General features: G+C 40.3%; 2 protein-coding genes across 9 annotated transcripts in view; one reads left to right on the top strand and one right to left on the bottom strand.

Annotated features, from left to right (window-relative positions):
• Positions 1–14,978, bottom strand: part of Rps6kb1 (ribosomal protein S6 kinase B1) — a 42,808-nt gene extending 27,830 nt beyond the window's left edge. Inside the window, exons 1-5 of one of the 6 annotated variants that reach the window (XM_031355047.1) lie at positions 14,709–14,950; positions 14,095–14,209; positions 5,843–5,892; positions 4,454–4,574; positions 2,910–2,978 (exon numbers count right to left, since the gene is read on the bottom strand). In XM_031355047.1, coding sequence (XP_031210907.1) covers positions 2,910–2,978; positions 4,454–4,574; positions 5,843–5,874 — 222 coding nt within the window. In that variant the 5' untranslated portion in view covers positions 5,875–5,892; positions 14,095–14,209; positions 14,709–14,950. Of the gene's footprint in view, positions 1–2,909; positions 2,979–4,453; positions 4,575–5,842; positions 5,893–14,094; positions 14,210–14,708 lie in introns of all 6 variants that reach the window. The other 5 variants (XR_004113815.1, XM_031355046.1, XM_031355048.1 and 2 more) reach the window with 5 other exon arrangements.
• Positions 14,979–15,093: 115 nt separating this feature from the next.
• Tubd1 (tubulin delta 1) overlaps positions 15,094–18,147 on the top strand; it is a 23,189-nt gene continuing 20,135 nt past the window's right edge. Inside the window, exon 1 of one of the 3 annotated variants that reach the window (XM_031355052.1) lies at positions 15,094–15,271. The gene's annotated coding sequence lies outside the window, so the exon portion shown is untranslated. The other 2 variants (XM_031355053.1, XM_031355054.1) reach the window with 2 other exon arrangements.

The raw sequence follows: 18,147 nt of genomic DNA on the forward strand, positions 1-18,147 counted from the left end.
AAAAAAAAGAAAGAAAAGAAAAAGTGATTTTAAATTATTAACTTTAACAACAAAAATTAAAACTATGATTCAAGCCTTTAATTTTAGCACCCAGGAGGCAGAGGTAGGTGGATCTCTGTTCTAGGCAAGGCAGGGCTCCATAGATCTTTTCTCAAACCAACAAACAAAAAATTAAAACTAGTAGTAAGAGTCAAAAAGGCATAACACTATATAACTTTCATACAAAAACATTAGAAAAGAGTTGGAAATGTGGGGGTTAAGAGCACTAGCTGCTCTTACTAAGGACCTAGGTTTGATTCCTAGCACCCACATGGTGGCTCAAACCATAACTCCAGCTCCAAGGGTCTGATGCCCTCTTCTGGACTCTGTAGGTATCAAGGATGCTCATGTGCACAAACATACACATAGGGAAAACACTCATCACATAAAATTTTAGAAGAAAGAAGGAAGAGGAGACAGAGAGTTAAGAAGGGAGAAAGAAGGAGAGAGGGGGAGAGAAAGAAAGGAAAAAAATCAAATAATTTTTTAGAAAAATCATCAATGGATAAAAGGATTGGGAATCAGACTAACAAAAGATGACTCAACAGAAACTCTCAGATTTATATGACAAGGCAAAGTTCTAAGTAAAAATTATTTTTGACACCGAATATATTCCCAGATATTGGGTGAGGAGTATATAGTAACACATAATAGTTGGCTTAGTTAGTCTGTATAAGGGCCTAGGTTCAAATCCCAGAGACACACACGCACACGTACACACAAACACACACACACACACACACACAAACATACACCTAAACAATCAAAGAAGTATAAAGGTACAATAAAGAGATTCTTGGGGACTGGAAAGATGGCTCAGTGGTTAAGAGCACTGACTGTTCTTCTGAAGGTCCTGAGTTCAAATCCCAGCAACCACATGGTGGCTCACAACTCATCTGTTATGAGATCTGATGCCCTCTTCTGGTGTGTCTGAAGACAGCAACAATGTATTCATATATAATAAATAGATTAAATAAATACATATATAATAAATAAAAATAAAATAAAGAGATTCTTAACAACCAGGTTAGCCAACACATGCCCATAATCAAGAGGCTGAGATGGAAGAAAACTGGAAATTTGAGGCCAGGCTAGTTTACATAGTAAGACTCTACCTCAAAAATACAATTTAAGCACTTGGGAGGCAGAGAGGGGAGGATTTCTGAGTTCAAGGCCAGCCTGGTCTACAGAGTGAGTTCCAGGACAGCATACTGGTATACACCTTTGATACTCTGGTAGCAGAGACAGGTAACTTTTGGAGTTTGAGGTCAGTCTGGTGTATACATAACGAGTTTCCAGGCTATAGCGAATCCCTGTCTTAGCTCCCTTCACCCCCCACCTCAAAGTCAAAGGCTGGAGTATGTCTCAGTGGTGTATGGTTACTAAAACAGTCAATCAGTAAGAGTCATGGCTGGGAAGAATATTCACTGGGTAAAATCCTTGCCCTGCAACTATGAGGACTTGACCACATAAAAACTAGATATGGTAATGTTAGTCTATAAGCCCCACACTTCTGCAGCAATGATGGGAGGCAGAAGACAGAAGACATTCAGAAGCTTGGTGGTGTAATGTATAATGTGGATAATAACAAAAGACCTTACTTCAAACAAGGTGAAAAATGAGGACCCACACCCATCATCCTCTGACCTCCATATGCACAACAGGGCACATGAACACCAGTACTTAATACATGCACAGACATGTACACATACCAAGATTGAAAATAAATAAAAATTTTAAATATTAATCAAATTCATTCTAATGTCATTAGTGCAGTGCTAGGAAACAGGAAGAGTCAGCGAGGCCCCAGAGCTCCTCCCTACAGCTCCAGACTGTTTGTTGCCACAGTGCTATCACTAGCCCCCAAACTTTCCTATGGGCTTCCCCCTGGACTAAGCTCCATACACTCTATTCAATCTGCTGGTATTTGCTTGCTTATCACCTATATGAACTCAGCTACGAAAGTAACGTATCTTGAATGCTAGGGCATACTTTGTAAATTATGCCTGAATTTGGAAGAGTAAAGCAACAGAATCATGAGTTCAAGGCCAGCCTGGACTACATAGTGACCCTGTCTCACTACCACCATCAACAAAAAGCAATTATAAACAAACATCTTTAAGAACTCTTTCTCAAAGCAAGACGGTCACTACAACAAGAAAATAGGGTATAAATAAAGAAATACAAAGTCATGACGTGCAGAAAACAGGATGGGATATTGAAGGAGCCAAGATTCAAGGATTGTGGCAAAGGGGTTTCTTAATGACAGGTATATCTAGAGGAACAGGGAATAAAAGGCTCCTAAGAAAGCCAGGCATAGTAGTGCACACCTATCTCAGGAGATGACGACAAGAGGGCCAGTTCATGGCCAGTCTTGTTTATATGAGACTCTGTCTCAAAAAACAAAACAAAACCAAAAATACTAGAGAATACAATAGTAGAGTCAATGAAAATGAACCAAAAGGGCAAGATGGAAAAAAGGTGAGTTAGGAGCAAAAGAAATTAAATTCTTAACTAGCTTAATAGTTACTAGAACTGCTGTATTAAAAGCAGTAATAATATGCTTAATGTTTAGAATGTGGAGACCAGAAGTTCAGTGTTCACAACGGAAAGTGCTCTCCTTTCTACCCTCAGCAGAAATAAAACACACATAAAATAAAATGCACCTCACAACACAGTTCCCACTCATTCTGTAAGAATTGTTATAAATACTTCTCCTTTTCTGCTGAGAAAGGATGCTGCAGAGGAAAGCCAGGATCTCGTGTAGACTGAACATGCACTCTACTCCTGGTTCAAACCACAGCACCTACAAACATATTTTATAGCAATTAAGTTACAGCATAGAGAGTGAAAGGAGGGGAAGGAGTCACCTTTTTAAGCACCTTCATGGCAAATATCTTCCCAGTATTTGCTCCTGTTACTTTTCGTACTTGAAAAACCTGGACAAAGAAATGAGTGTTTGCATGTTATCAAAAGCCAAACCATGTAGGTCATCTTCCATAATTCCCATTTATAAGAAATATGTGCCGGGTGGTGGTAGTGCAAGCCTTTAATCCCAGCACTTGGGAGGCAGAGGCAGGCAGATTTCTGAGTTCGAGGCTAGCCTGGTCTACAGAGTGAGTTCCAGGACAGCCAGGGCTACTCAGAAAAACCCTGTCTCGAAAAACAAAACAAAACAAAAAAAAACCAAAAAAAAAAAAAAAAAAAAAAAAAAAAAAAAAAAAAAAAAAAAAAAAGAAAAGAAATATGTGATACTGTTGTTTATACTACAAAAAGTGCACCACAAAGGACTGTGCACAAAAAATGGTCTATTAGTAGAGGCCACATTTTAGGATTAGGGAAATCAGTGAAACGTGGGCCTTTCTGTGGTTTGCAGTGTATGGAAATACCCAACTAAACAGCACTCAAAATCCTAGTTCACTTAGCACAAACTGTCAGTGCTCTCAACCTTGAAAAACAAATTTCTAGTTTTCTATATAAATTGATTCCAGGGGAAAACTGCTATTATTTCACATAACAGTGACAATAACTGGCAGACAAGTTTACTCACTCCATTGAGATAGCTTCATACCCAACACTTATAATTAACAACTAACATATGTAAGATTCAAACTGATATTCAGGATGATCAGAACATATTCCAAAGCTCCCTTAACCTTAAGAATAAACTACAGGCTGGGCAGTGATGGTGCACGCCTTTAATCCCAGCACTTGGGAGGCAGAGGCAGGTGGATTTCTGAGTTCTAGGCCAGCCTGGTTTACAGAATTAGTTTCAGGACAGCCAGAGCTATACAGAAAAACCCTGTCTCGAAAACCAATCCCCCTCCTCCCCAAAAAAAGACTAAACTACAAATGTCACACTTCTAAATACTGATGTGAAAATAGTATAGACAGTTCTTAATCTAATCAAGTTGTTTAACTGTCTCTTAGAAGTGAATGTCTATGGTATGAGTTATCTTGGGCAAAACACATAAAAAGATCTTAAATTACAAAGCCTAGGGTAAAACTATGAAATCCCTTTCTTATGGTCTTTCCATTATCCTATTTCTTAAATACTGCAAGTTAAAGAAAATGCATTCAGATTCAAGCCTCAGTAACACATAATTTAACATACATGAAGTGAGGCGTGGCATACCCATGTTTAAAGGGGAATCCTGTATAAGGTTCCATTGGGCCAAAGAAAAGAAAGGTCCTACAATAGCAGCGCTGACCTGGCACACTCTTGTTTACGTATTCAATAAATACAGAGGGCTGCCATTATGCCTATGTGTAGTGGTAACATAGGGAAGAAAGGGGAACACAACTTCTACCCCTCAAATCATGAGTCACCACGGTCAGATCCTACACTGATGAATGGAACCAGTGTGTAAAAACCAGCCACCCCAATCAAAGATAACTGTGAAAAACATCTTACCTTTCCATAGCCCCCTTTACCAAGTACCCGAAGTAGCTCAAAACATTCTGGTCTGATTTTTTCTGGCCCTCTGTTCACACTAGTTTCTGAGATTTCAAACTTCTCACAATGTTCCATGCCACTGGGAAGAAAAGCAAAACCAAAAGTGAATTTGCAAATTGTTTAATGATATCCAGCACATTGTTAGAAAGGAAAGAGGAATGGATGCAGGTAGGTAAAAGAAGAAAAAGTAAATGATGGTAAATTTGGTATCTGTGATCTAAGTCACCTGATGGTTGAGACAACGACATGTCTGGGTCAAGATCAGGGCAGACTAGGAACTCTTTACCTGTTTGCTCACAGAACCTGCATTATTACTTGTTTTCTTAAATATCAAGCACCACGGCTGGAGAGATGGCTCAGCAGTTAAGAGCACTGACTGCTCTTTCCAAGGTCCTAAGTTTAATTCCCAGCAACCACATGGTGGCTCACAACCATCTGTAATGGGATATGATGCCCTCTTCTGGTGTGTCTGAACAGCTACAGTGTATTCACATATATAAGTAATTCTTTAAAAAAAAAAAAAATACCAAGCAGCCCCAAACTAAGAAAATTAGAACATGTTTACTAAGCTGACAAAGTAAGTAAGCCTTCTACTTACTCAAATTTCGTTCATTCAAAATGTCCACGAGATTAGTTATTACCCAACATTAGGCAACTTTAGCAGAAGATCTAGGATCCTTCCAGAAATGACTCAATTAGAAAAAGCCTAGGCTATCTCAAACTGATTAGGTAACCCAGGCTGGCCTCAAAGCCATCCTCCTACCTCAGCCTCCTGAGTGTAAGAATTATAGGCACTTACCACCACACCCAGGTTTGTTTTGTTTAAAATTTCTTGATAATAAAATATACCTGCATTTCTTCCCATATCTGACTTTTCCAAATTACTAGCTTAAAGACTCCAAAAAAGGAATGGAGTGTATCTGTCTTATCCATGCTCCTTAGGTAAGTAGCTGGTCTTTTCCATCTCTTGTCATGCTCTCTACTGGAGGGTGGAGTAAGAAGCACATTAATCACATACTCACCTGACAGAACTCATTCAACATGACTTAAAATTGCATTAATCTCTCTGTCTGAATGATATATTCAAGTATTTTGGGAACACTAGCAATAATTTTCAATAAGAGAAAGTTACAAACACAGTTTTCTGTATTAAATGAATAAAATGTCTTAATAACAAATGCATATTCATATTTCATCTTTTTCTACATATAAAATATTAAAATTCTCATGTTCTATTCAGCAACTTGATAAGAGCTTTTATAAACCAATTATTAAGCCCTTCAGGATATGGCAGGTACAACCTATTTGAAAGAAACAGCACAATGGAATCTTTCCATGCACACTTACAGTTCATATGGTCCAACTCCCCCATGGTCCATGCTTTCATTTAACTGACTCTGAAAAATATTTTAAGTTTTAGAAATAAATAACACCAGAAACTCAAATTTTAAGAAGTTCAATGCTCTATCTTATAATTCAGAGAGAATGAATGAAATAAACCAGTGTAAAGTTTCTACTTCACTACCAGGCAAACATAGTGAACAAAATAAAGTACACAAACCACACTGGAGATTGTGCTCTCAAGGCTTTTCATTTTATACAACCAGCTACAGCAGCTATTCATACACAACCAAAAACAAAACAGAGGTAGTTTTCCTTCAGCAATTATATTTAATCATCTATTAAATATTATTTTTTGATGAAGCTAAAGGCATTACATCATGAGGTACTAAATCAAATTATATACTTCTGTTAGGTAAATTAACATGTCATGAACATGAACATGCCTAAGGCAACTACAACTAGCCCAAGATATACAATGTACAATATGGCTAATTGAGGCAAAATAATTAACTAACCAATATAATGGTTAAGCATCATACTGACCAAACATTTATTCTAGCACAGAATAAATGAAAATTGGAATTAACCTATTATGCACTGGCAATGAACAACCCCAAAATTAAATTGAAAAAATGCTATTTACCACAGAATCAGTAAAAATAGTTTAAAAGGTCTGGTATGATGGCACATGCCTTTAATACGAACACCAAGGTAGCAGAGGAAAGCAAACTTCTTTTGAGTTCAAAACCAGCCTGGTCTACATAGTGAGACCACATCTCAAAACAAAACAAAACAAAACAAAAAAACTCAACAGCTTATAGTGTGGTAGGAGAGATGACTCAGGGTTGAGAGAATGTCCTGTTATTTTAGGAGGTTCAATGTCAGTTCCCAGGACTCTCAACAGCTTGTAACTGAAGCATGGGAAGGATTTGGGGAGAATTTGAAACCCTTTTCTGTCTTCCTCAGGCACCTCCAGTCGTGTGTACAGACACAAGCACAGAGAATTTAAAACAAAATTTATCTTTTTTAAAGTATAGCTTAGTTGTTGGACATGGTACTGAATGCCTGTAACCCCAGCACTTTAGAGATCAAGGCAGGAGAAATGCTGAAGGTTTGAGGCTAGCCTAGTCTAAACAGTAAGTTCCAGGCCAGCCAGGACAAAACAGTCAGACTCTAATAAATAAATAAATAAATAAACAAATACTTTTTTCAAATAGGAAAAAAAGTCTGATAGAATAGTGCTATAATTAATTCTAATTACTTTATTAAGAGACTAAGATCATAAATTCAAGACCTGCATAAAGTATGTTCACAGTTACCCCAAACTTGACAAGAACTCGAATCAAAAATGAAATGTCTTGATATATATCTCAGCGTTTGAACACTGTATTGGTATGTGCAAAGTCCTAAGTTTGATCCTCAGCAGGTCTAGACCCTCTAAGCAACTAATAAGGTGGGGAAAAAAATAAAGAAGAAAAAGATAATTTTGAAAAACAAGTTAGGATCTTATTTGGTGTTCTCCAAATACACAAAAGGAAAAATAACCACACAGAAAAATATTCAACATTAGTACTAGAAGGAGGATGCAGAGAGATAGGCTAAGTGACATCTTCCCATTCACTAGACCTGCAGAGAGTGGAAGGGCATGGAGGGAGAGGAAAAGAGAAAGGGAGAGAGAGGAGAGAGGTCCAGGGAGAGAAAAGGAATTATCATACTCTGCTAGTATGAATGTAAAATGTACAAGTACTTCAGAAAAGTTTAGAGATCTCGTAAAAGTACAGCATAGCCTGATTGGACAGATGGCTCAGCAGTTAAGAGCACTGGCTGCTCTTCCCGAGGACCCAGGTTAAAGTTCTAGTATTAGTATACTGGCTCACAAGCATCTTTAACTCTGGTTCAGAAAAATCTTCTGGCCTCTGAGGAGAGCAACATACAACATGCAAGTGGCACACAGACATACATGCAGACAAAACATATCTACACATAAAATATTTTTTAAAAAGTTAAACATAGTCTGTGCATGACAGCACTCCTTTAATCCCAGCACTCTGGAGGCAGAGGCAGGAGAATATCTGTGAGTTCAAGACCAGCCTTGTCTATATAGGGAGTACCAGGATAGCCAGTGCTACATAGGGAGACCCTATCTCAAACAAACAAACAGGTTAAACATAACCAGGCAGGGCTGAAGAGATGGCTCAGTGACTAAGAGCACTGGCTGGTCTTCCAAAGGACTAGAGTTCAATTCCCAGCACCTAAATGGTGGGTTCATAAGCATCAATGATTCCAGTCCGAGGGGATACAAGGCCAATTTCTGGACTCTAAGAGCCTATATACACATAGTGTGCAGGCAAAACACAAATATACATAAAAGTAAATATTAAAAAAAAAAGTCAGGAATAGTAGAGAATGCCTTTAATCCCAAAATTGGAAGGCAGAGTCAGGCAAATCTTTGTGAGTTTCATGTTAAACTGTTCTACACAGAGTTCCAGGCCAGCCTAACATGAGCTACATAGTTGAGACCGTGCATCCAAAAACAAAACCAAAAAAACAAACAAACAAAAAAAAAACCCATTAATGGACCAGAGTCTTTAGTTTCTGTCCTCCATACAATCACAGCTATACATTAAAGACAAAAGACTAATTTCTATCAGATGTGATAAAAGAGGTATTACATAATTGTTTATTTCTTTTTTTAATTTTTTTTTGGGTTTTTTGTTTTTTTGTTTTTCGAGACAGGGTTTCTCTGTGTATCCCTGGCTGTCCTGGAACTCACTCTGTAGACCAGGCTGGCCTCAAACTCAGAAATCCACCTGCCTCTGGCTCCCAAGTGCTGGGATTAAAGACGTGCGCCACCACTGCCCAGCTAATTGTTTATTTCTTAAATGTTGACTTTACTTAATTTTAAATTAAAGACCACAGAGTAGTTAACTGGGAACCTCCTTTGAAGCCACCTGGCAGACATGCCCTCAGGCTGTGGTTCATTTCCTGAGCCTGTCCCACCACCTGCACCTACACTACAAATTTCCTACCATTACTTTATAGAACAGGGACATCTGAGGCACACAGTTCTTTCCTACCATTCACTATACCTTTACAAAAGCTCTCACTTTAAGTTTTACCTGTGTGAAGAGCCTGCTAAAGCAAAGCCTGTGTCAATCTAGCTGACCACAGTATTAGCAAAGTTTACATTAAAAACTAGTGTAAAGAATGTGTGTGTGTGTGTATGCAATAACAATTAATGAAAAAGAGGCAATGAATTAGAAAGGCAACAAGAGGGATATGTGGGAAGGTTAGGAGGGAGAAAGGAGAAGAGAAAAGTGTAGTTATATTATAATCTCAAAGTCTTTTTAAAAAAATCTGTGTGGGGCTGTTCTTTCAAAGGTCCTGAGTTCAATTCCCAGCAACCACATGGTGGCTCACAACCATCTGTAAAGAGATCAGATGCCCTCTTCTGGTGTGTCTTAAGACAAGCTACAATGTACTTATATACATAAAATAAATAATTCTTTAAAATTAAAAAAAAGATATAAAAAACTTCTATGTAGCCAGGAGGTGGTGAACACCTTTAATTCTAGCACTTAGCAGGCAGAAACAGGTGGATCTCTGAGTTCAAGACCAGTCTGGTCTACAGAGTGAGTTCCTGGACAGCCAGGGCTACACAGAGAAACACTGTCTCAAAAAAACCAAAACCAAAACAAACAAAAAATAAATAAATATAAACTCTAATCAATAAGCTCAAATCTTAATGAAGATTGAGCACTTCAAAAAAATTAAAATGAGTTGTTCCCCAATGAGAAAAATTATCCTTAATTCAGACATGAGCTAAAGCAAATATCCAAGCCATATCATGGCATATGTAACTGCTCCTCTTGGGATGCTAGGGCGATAGGTTCCGAGTTTGACACCAAGCTAGACTACACAAGACCATATTTCAAAACACAAAGCAGAGGTGGGGGTGCACAATATGGGCATAGTAGAATACACTTGTATTTTAGCATTTGAGGGGTGAAGGAAGGGTAGTCTAGACTACATGCTACCCTATCTCAATAATAAATAGGGTAAGTGTGGTGGTTCACATGTGGGAGAGAGAAGCACATGGATTTGTTCCAGGCTAGCCAGTGCTATATAATAAGACCTTGTCTCTAAAAAAAAAAAAAAAAAAAAAAAAAAAATTAATCAAAAGAAAAAACAATGAGTGAGTGTGTGTGCACCATCTCAAGCTCATGTCATGGTATGTATATGGAGGTCAGGGGACAACTTGTGAAAATCAGTTCCCTCTTTCCATCATGTGGGTTCCAGGAATCAAACTTAGGTTGTCAGCTTGACAGCAAGCTCTTTACCCACTGAGCCATCTGGCTGGACCCTAAATAATAAACTCTTTTTAAAAATATTATTTATTTTTATTTATGCGAGTACACTATAGCTGTCTTCAGACACACATCAGAAGAGTGCATGAGATGCCATTATAAATGGTTGTGAGCCACCATGTGATTGCTGGGAATTGAACTCAGGATCTCTGGAAGAGCAGTCAGTGCTCTTAACCACTGAGCCATCTCTCCAGCCCTTAAACTTTTTTGGGGGGTGGGGTGGGGTGCAGACAGGGTCACTCTATGTAGTCCTGGCTACAACTTGCTGTACAGACCAGGCTGGCCTTGAACTCAAAGATCCGCTTGACTACTGGAATTAAATGCATGTCCTTCCACACCTGGCAGTATGCCCTAACTTTTGTCAAACAAAAATCTGCTATCTCATTCTAAAACTTGTGTAATATGTCTCTCCAATTACTTCAGATTTTTAACTGGCAGAAAAAAAAATTCTCCAGAGGAAAACTTTCCCTTAGTTTCAACTTACTACCACAGAAATATAGACAAACACAGGAAGAAAAAACTCTCACCATCAAAATCCTCTTACTCATTATTGTGACTTATCCATCTTCTTCTAAGGTTTTTATTCTTTTTAAACTCAGATAATAGACACTCCACTTTATCTATAAACTATCAATTTAGTTTTATCATTTACTGTCTAAAGAATTAACTACAAGTTGGGCAGTGGTGGTGCCTGCCTTTAATTCCAGCACTTGGGAGGCAGAGGCAAGGGGACTTCTGAGTTCGAGGCCAGCCTGGTCTACAAAGTGAGTTCCAGGACAGCCAGGGCTACACAGAGAAACACTGTCTCAAAAAACCAAAACCAAACCAAAACAACAACAACAACAAGAATTAACTATGTAAACGCCTATACTTACTAATATAGATTCCAGTACAAATACTCACAAAGGTGTTATCTGTGTGCTGTGTGATCAATGATTAAAAACAAATGAACAAAATACGATAATTCAAAAAAATACTAAGTAGCTCTGGATACTTGGACTTGTTATTGAGTAGCTATGCACAACTGATGGTAAAATGACCTGGACACAGCAATGGCTGGTTCTGAAAAGGTACAATCTGTGAACCAGCAAAATGTCCAATAAACCAGGATATTTTGAGGAATCTTTAAATTTTATTTCATTTAACCCTCACTTTACAAAGAAGAAAAAAAAACCAACTTATTCTAGATCCCATAGTTAATGAGTATGACCCAAGAGATCTGAATTCCATATTTTTCTTTTTACTGCATTCAATTTGACATAAAAATAGCGACACTATGAATGAGGCTAATAAATGCAATCAAGAATCTATGCAGTGCTCTGAGGTGGCTCTGTGAGTAAAGGACCTTGTCACCAATTCTGATGTCCTGAGTTCACTCTTCTGGTGGAAAGAGAGAACCAACGATTGAAGTTGTCACCTTACCCCCAATGCTGTACTATGGCATTATGCAAGCACACGCACATACCCATGTACTCACACACGTACACACTCACACACACATACACACATACATATACACACACGCACGCACATACACACATATATTTATACACGAGTAAAATAAATAAATAAATGCAGTAATAATTTGAAAAATAATCTATACAGGAGCCAAACAAAATGGCTCAGCTGGTAAAGGTCCTTGCTGCCAAGTCTGAGGACCTAATTTTATCCTTAGACTTTTCACAACTCTCCCAAGTCGTCCTCTGACCCCCACACATGCGCTACTGTACACCTCCCCCGTCAAAATAAATAAATATGAAAGAAAAGAATCCGTGTGCAAGCTGGATTTGGGGATGTAAACCTCTGTCACTCAGGGGACAGAGGCAGGAGGAATAAGGAGAAGCACAAGGTGAAGGCTAGGATGATCAATACAGTGTAAGCCCATCTCAGCCAAATCTGTCCAACTCAAGTCTTCAGGCTCAGAGCTTCCAGCAGTCAAGTTTCTTTTACCCACTGGGCTATCTCTCTGGTTCAAGACATTTAAATCTATTCAATATTAATCTGCTGAACTCAGTCAGAGGACACTAATTGTAGGCAATCACTTCCCTGGTTTATGCCTCAGTTCCCTTACCATAAAAGAAAGAACTGAGGCAACTCTAGCATGTACCAATGTTAAAGCAAGGATTACAAAACAAACTAGAAGTTGTACATTCACCATAGGAAACATAAGATTTTCTAAAAACCTAAACTGTTTCCATACTTCAGATTTTTTTTTTTTTTTTTTTCGAGACAGGGTTTCTCTGTATAGCCCTGGCTGTCCTGGAGCTCACTTTGTAGACCAGGCTGGCCTTGAACTCAGAAATCCACCTGCCTCTGCCTCCCAAGTGCTGGGATGAAAGGCGTGCGCCACCACCGCCCCGCCATACTTCAGATTTTTAAAACTTTCTTTTTCCAGAGTAATCTAGACTCTCTTTAGGTAGCTGACCCAATGCCATATCAAGTCTTCCTTTATCCACCTTGAGACATTAAGACATCTTTTAGTAATATACTCAAGGCCTGGCAGTATACACCACCTATATTCTTGGCACTCAGAAACCTGATGCAGGGGAATTTGCAAACTCAAAAACACATTTGAATTTGAAGCCACCTGGCTACAACAGTGACACAATATTATTATTATTATTTTGGTTTTGTTTCTTGGTTTTGCTTTTTTTTTTAAGGACATACTCAAGAGAAACATTTCAACTCTAAAAGCATCTTCTTCAAATTCCTCTTCCATTACTTCTGCTCTTCCTCCTAAATTCCTGTCCCTAAGGCACATTTCATTCTCTGATCCACTTTTCCTGTCCCTCTCCTAGACACCCTTTCAGAATCCTTCCTGCACCACTCTAACACCTACTGTTCCTGAAGCACATTAAGAAAGAGAAAAGAAATCAAGGCTCCAGTTCATACCAAGAATTGTAACACACTACTGTACTCTCCAAGGATGACAAACCCTCAGGCTGAAGGTTCTACCGGCAACTAACCACAGTACTCACAGAGAGCAACCCTCCTTACCTTCTCTCTCTGCTCTACGCCAAAACCACTGCCATATGGAACCACTATAACTGAACAGTGTATCACAGTTATAATTAAAGTAATCCTGTGTGTGTTTCAAATTTAGAACTCACTACGTCTGATTAAAAGGTTAAGTGGAATTCCACATGAAAACATGAATTTAAAAAGTGCGTGTAATACCCACATTTGGAACTCTGAGAGTCTGACTGAGAGTCACTTGATTATGTCAAGAATATTCTATGTGGGCCCACTTAATTTCATAAAGTGTTCAAAGTCCTTTACATATAGCATTTCAATAGTTTGCCAGAAGGGCACAACTTATTCACTAAAGGAAAACTGGGGGTGAGGAGGAGGCCCCACGTAAATACAGCAAATATCTAACATCAGCCATAAATCCATATTCTACAGATAATGACATTTAAGACTTAAGTCACCAGGAGGTTATTACTGATGACGTTTGTCCAAGATTGGTTATTTAGTTTGATGTATCATTTTTTTTACCTTTGGTGTAAAATATGTATGGTTCAATAAGTATTACTGTAGAAAAAGTGATATACCATAAAAAACAAACTACTAGGACAGCAAAGGTAAAACCAAGATGTGCACTAGAAAAGCGATTCTAAATTTAAACTTCAGCAAGGAAAACCCTCACACCACTATTCACAAGTCTCGGTTCAAGCAATTTATTTTTGGCGAGACAAATCACAGCTGTCAACGCTTTTTTTTCCCCACCCTACAATTACATAAATTATTCCGAAAAAAAAAATATAGACATCTTCAACTTGAAGGGAATTAACTTACAAATGCCGTGTGTCGTTATGAATGGTTTTTTTTTTCCTTTAAAAAGTCACACGGAAGGGGGGGTTAAAAATAAAAGGCAAACAAACAAACCCTGGAAGATGCAGCAGAGCCCCCTTGCTCCCGAAATAAAACTCCTGGTGGCTGTCACAGCAGTGCTACTCCCGACAGAAGTTTTCAGCTGTCACTTCTAACAGCTGAGCGCTTCCTAGGAGAGAAGCGACAGGCCGAGAAGAGAGGTGGTTGTGGGGAGTCTGAAGATTTAAGACTTGCAATCTTACACTCCAAAGGGAAACCCTTCCGCATCTCACCTGCACTAAGGGGGACACCCAGCAAGATCAGCCCTCCCCACCCCCAGTACACGCTCACACCACCCGGGGCCGCACTCAAGCCCCACTGCTCCAGAAGCCGACCGCGCGCCTTTTCTCCTCCGCGCTCCAGAAACACATCGCTCCGGGCAGCGCTCAGCTAGGGATCAGGGCGAGACCTGCACCTGCGCGCCCCGCAGAGGCCTCACACCTAGGGCCAGGTCCGCCCGCCCGCTCTCCCACTCGGCCGCGCGGCGCCTCAGCTCCATCCCGGAGACCGCTCGCGTCCCCCCGGGTCTCCGCGCCCTAGGACACACCAGGCTTCCCGGGCCCACGCCGCCACCCCGGCCCTGTCACCTCGCCGAACCCCCCCCATCCCCCGGGGACCCCGGGCCTCACCCCCTCCTCCAGCTCATCCTCAGAGCCTGCATCCTCTGGCTGGTCCAGGTCTATGTCAAACACTCCTGCCATGTCCTCAGCTTCCCTGTGTCGGAAGTCAGGCGCTGGGTAAAAGCCGTCCCGCCTCCGTCGTCGCCTCATGGGCCCGGACCCGCCGCAGACTCCACGGCTGCGGCCGCCATCACCGGCTGCTGAAGCTCAATGCGACTGCGCCTAGGCCTCAGACTGGCTCCTCAAGTTCAGCTCCGGCGCATGCGTACAAGGTCTTCTGAAGCCACACAGTGGGCAGCGGACATGCGTAGCATTATCTCCCGGGGCCAGGTACTGGCAGGAACATGCGCAGAACACCAACCGAAGCCAAGCCGGGAAAAGTACAGCATGCGCGCTTCTGTCTAAGGCGTTTGCGGGACACGGAGCATGCGTACCATATCTGAAGTTGATAAATTGATATTGAACATGCGTGATTAACCTTTCTAAATAGAAGAAGGGAAACGGGAGTCGAAAAACAACAAACCCTCAGCAGAGCTCTTCGCATAAGGAGCGAGCGCATTTATTTGTTCTAGGTAGGTTTTTTTTTTTTTTAAAGTATTGAAAGTGAGCATGCGCGTAGCGAGAGGGTGGGTCTTCGGAAGTTTGAACCGAACTGAAACTGCCGGTCGAAGAGCTGTCAGTGAGTGTGGGGTTAACGGGGAACTGATAGGGAAGAAATAGCAAAAAGAGACTCTTGTCTTTGCTATTTGCTAATCCAGAGGCTTGGAAAAGTTACATAACCCTTCGGTAACTCAATTTCTTTAACTGTAAAGTGAGAATAGTATTACCTACAGTGCAGTCTTAGACGTTAAGTTGAAAGCCTGGCTCGCAAGCCTCTGCTTATTTCCGTGGCTACAAAGACTTGATGTGAAGCATTTATCAAAAATACTCTTTTTTAAATAGTCCCTGTCCTCGGAGAGGCTGAGGCAGAAGGATCATGTGTTTGAAGTCAGCCCAGACTAATTAGATAGTTTCAGGCATGACTGGGCTACATAGGGAGACCCTGTCTCAAAACAAACAACTCTCTTTTGTTGTTTAAAAATAGTTAAGATTTACTTTCATATTTTATCTGGTCTTTCTCTAAACTTCATCTTTGTTTTTCTTTCTTTTCTTTCCAAGACACGGGCTCACTATGTAGCATTGGCTGTCCTGGAGTGCACTGTGTAGATGCAAATTCATAGAGATCGGTCTGCCTCTGCCTCCCAAGTGCTGGGATGAAAGGCTTGCACCATTATGCCTGAATCCAACTTTATGTTAGTTTGTTTGGTTTTTGGTTTTCTGAGACAGGATTTCTCTATGTGGCCATGGCTGTCCTGGAACTCACTGTGTCCTCAAACTAAGAGATCTGCCTATCTCTGACTCTTGAGTGCTGGAATTAAAGGTATAGCCACCAAGACCGGGTTTATTGATCTTAATGTGCTTACCAGGCCAGAAGACAGTTGGTGAGAAAAAAATAAATAAGTCATTTTCTTGGAAGACAGAAAATTAATGTTATTGAATGTTCTGTTGTTGAGCTAACGTCTGATGTCCATGTAGTGTGAAATGTATACAAAGAATTCCTTCAACATTATATTTTCTTTAGATAATTTATTTATGTGTGTGAGTGTATGTACACATGTGTGTGAATGTGAGCACTTATGCAAATGCACAGGAGATGAGGGTATCCAGTACCCCTCTCCCCCGAACTTGGGGCTGAGTTTTCTCAATCAAGCTGAAAGCCATCCACAGTGGTCCTTCTGTCTGCACTGGATTTCATGTGTAGCTACAGGCTGGCACAGGACCCCTGGCTTGTTATGTGAGCTACGCCTAGGCTCCAGCCCTCATGATTACACAGCCCCCATAACCAACATTTTTGTTAGGGTTTGTTTGTTTTCTTTTAAAAGTATACTTGGGAAAACAGTGAACATGAATCATATTTTAGAAACTATTGAATTGTGTGTGAATGAATTTGGGTACAATAAACCCTAAAACCCCAAATTATAGAGTGAGGGAATTTCTTTAAATGACTAGACTCTTAGATGGAGACAGGAAAAATTGAGGAACATGGGGGAGATAAGGAATATGATAATATTATAAAGATAATGCTTTATTCCAAAATTTAGCTGAGGTCTCACCATGTGAGAATCAGAATTCCAGCTCAGAGGCCTGGGGAGATGGCTCAGGGGCAAAATACCCACAGTGGAAACCTGAGGAACTGAGTATGAATCTCCAGGACTCATGTTAAACCAGATGTTAGCACATATCTGTAATCCCAGCACTCTTATGGGAAGATGGGGAGTAGAGACAGGAGGCTCCCTAGAATCATGGGCCAGCTAGCCTGATACATAGCTGCATACAACAGAAAAGAGGCCCGTCCTCAGACCTGGCAGAAAGCAAGAACCACACACATATGTCTGCATGATGAACAAAATTTTCTGTGAAAGCTGCCTAGCCTATAGAGAGACAACATTTCTTTTATATAGGGCTATTTCAAATAAGAATATTAACATAGTAATGAGCCATGCTTATGGCCTAAGAGTATACGCTTTCTTACTCTGTTTCCAAATATAAGACTGCAGTTTTCTGGGACTCTCTTGACCGAGGCCATAAGCTCCATTTACAGAAAAACATGTTCTAACTCCCTTGCTGCAACCTTTGTGCCCTTTGTTTTTTTCCTTGCCAGTCTGTTGACCTCCCCAGTACACTTTAGGAAACACTTTGTAATTACACACACACACACACACACACACACACACACACACACACACAAAGAAGGAAAGAAAAACAGGTCTCTTGGAAAGTCTTTGAACAATCGCTCCGCAGTTAAGAGAACTTGCTGCTCTTGCAGAGGACCCAAGTTCAGTTCCAGGAACCTACAAGGCAGTTGTGATTGCAGCCCCAGATGATACATTCTAACACACTCCTCTGGCCCTTGAGGGCACTGCATGCATGTAATTGACAACATACATGCAGGTAAAACATGCACATAATATAGGAATAAATTCACAGCACTCCCGATGATCTCCGTGAGTTTGAGGCTAGCCTGATCTATATCATGAGTTTCAGGACAGCCAGAACCACACAGTGTTTCAAAAACAAGAAAAAAAAAGTTTATTTAAGTATTTTTTAAAAAGAATACAACAAAATCACATTAATCTAGGTGGTTATTGCTAAGACACTTAAATGTGATTCTTTCTTGAGAAGTTCCTACCCCACACTGGGCAGGGACTATCCTTTTCTTAAGTGCTTTTCTTTCCATTAATACCCTGACTTAAATCTGTGTTAAAAATCTCATGAAAATTTCTGTATTAGCTGGGCAGTGGTGGCACACGCCCGCCTTTAATCCTAGCACTTGGGAGGCAGAGGTGGGTGGATTTCTAAGTTCGAGGCCAGCCTGGTCTACAGAGTGAGTTCCAGGACAGCCAGGGCT

Source organism: Mastomys coucha, unplaced genomic scaffold, assembly GCF_008632895.1.
Source record: "Mastomys coucha isolate ucsf_1 unplaced genomic scaffold, UCSF_Mcou_1 pScaffold5, whole genome shotgun sequence".
In the NCBI taxonomy this organism is placed as follows: Eukaryota; Metazoa; Chordata; class Mammalia; order Rodentia; family Muridae; genus Mastomys; species Mastomys coucha.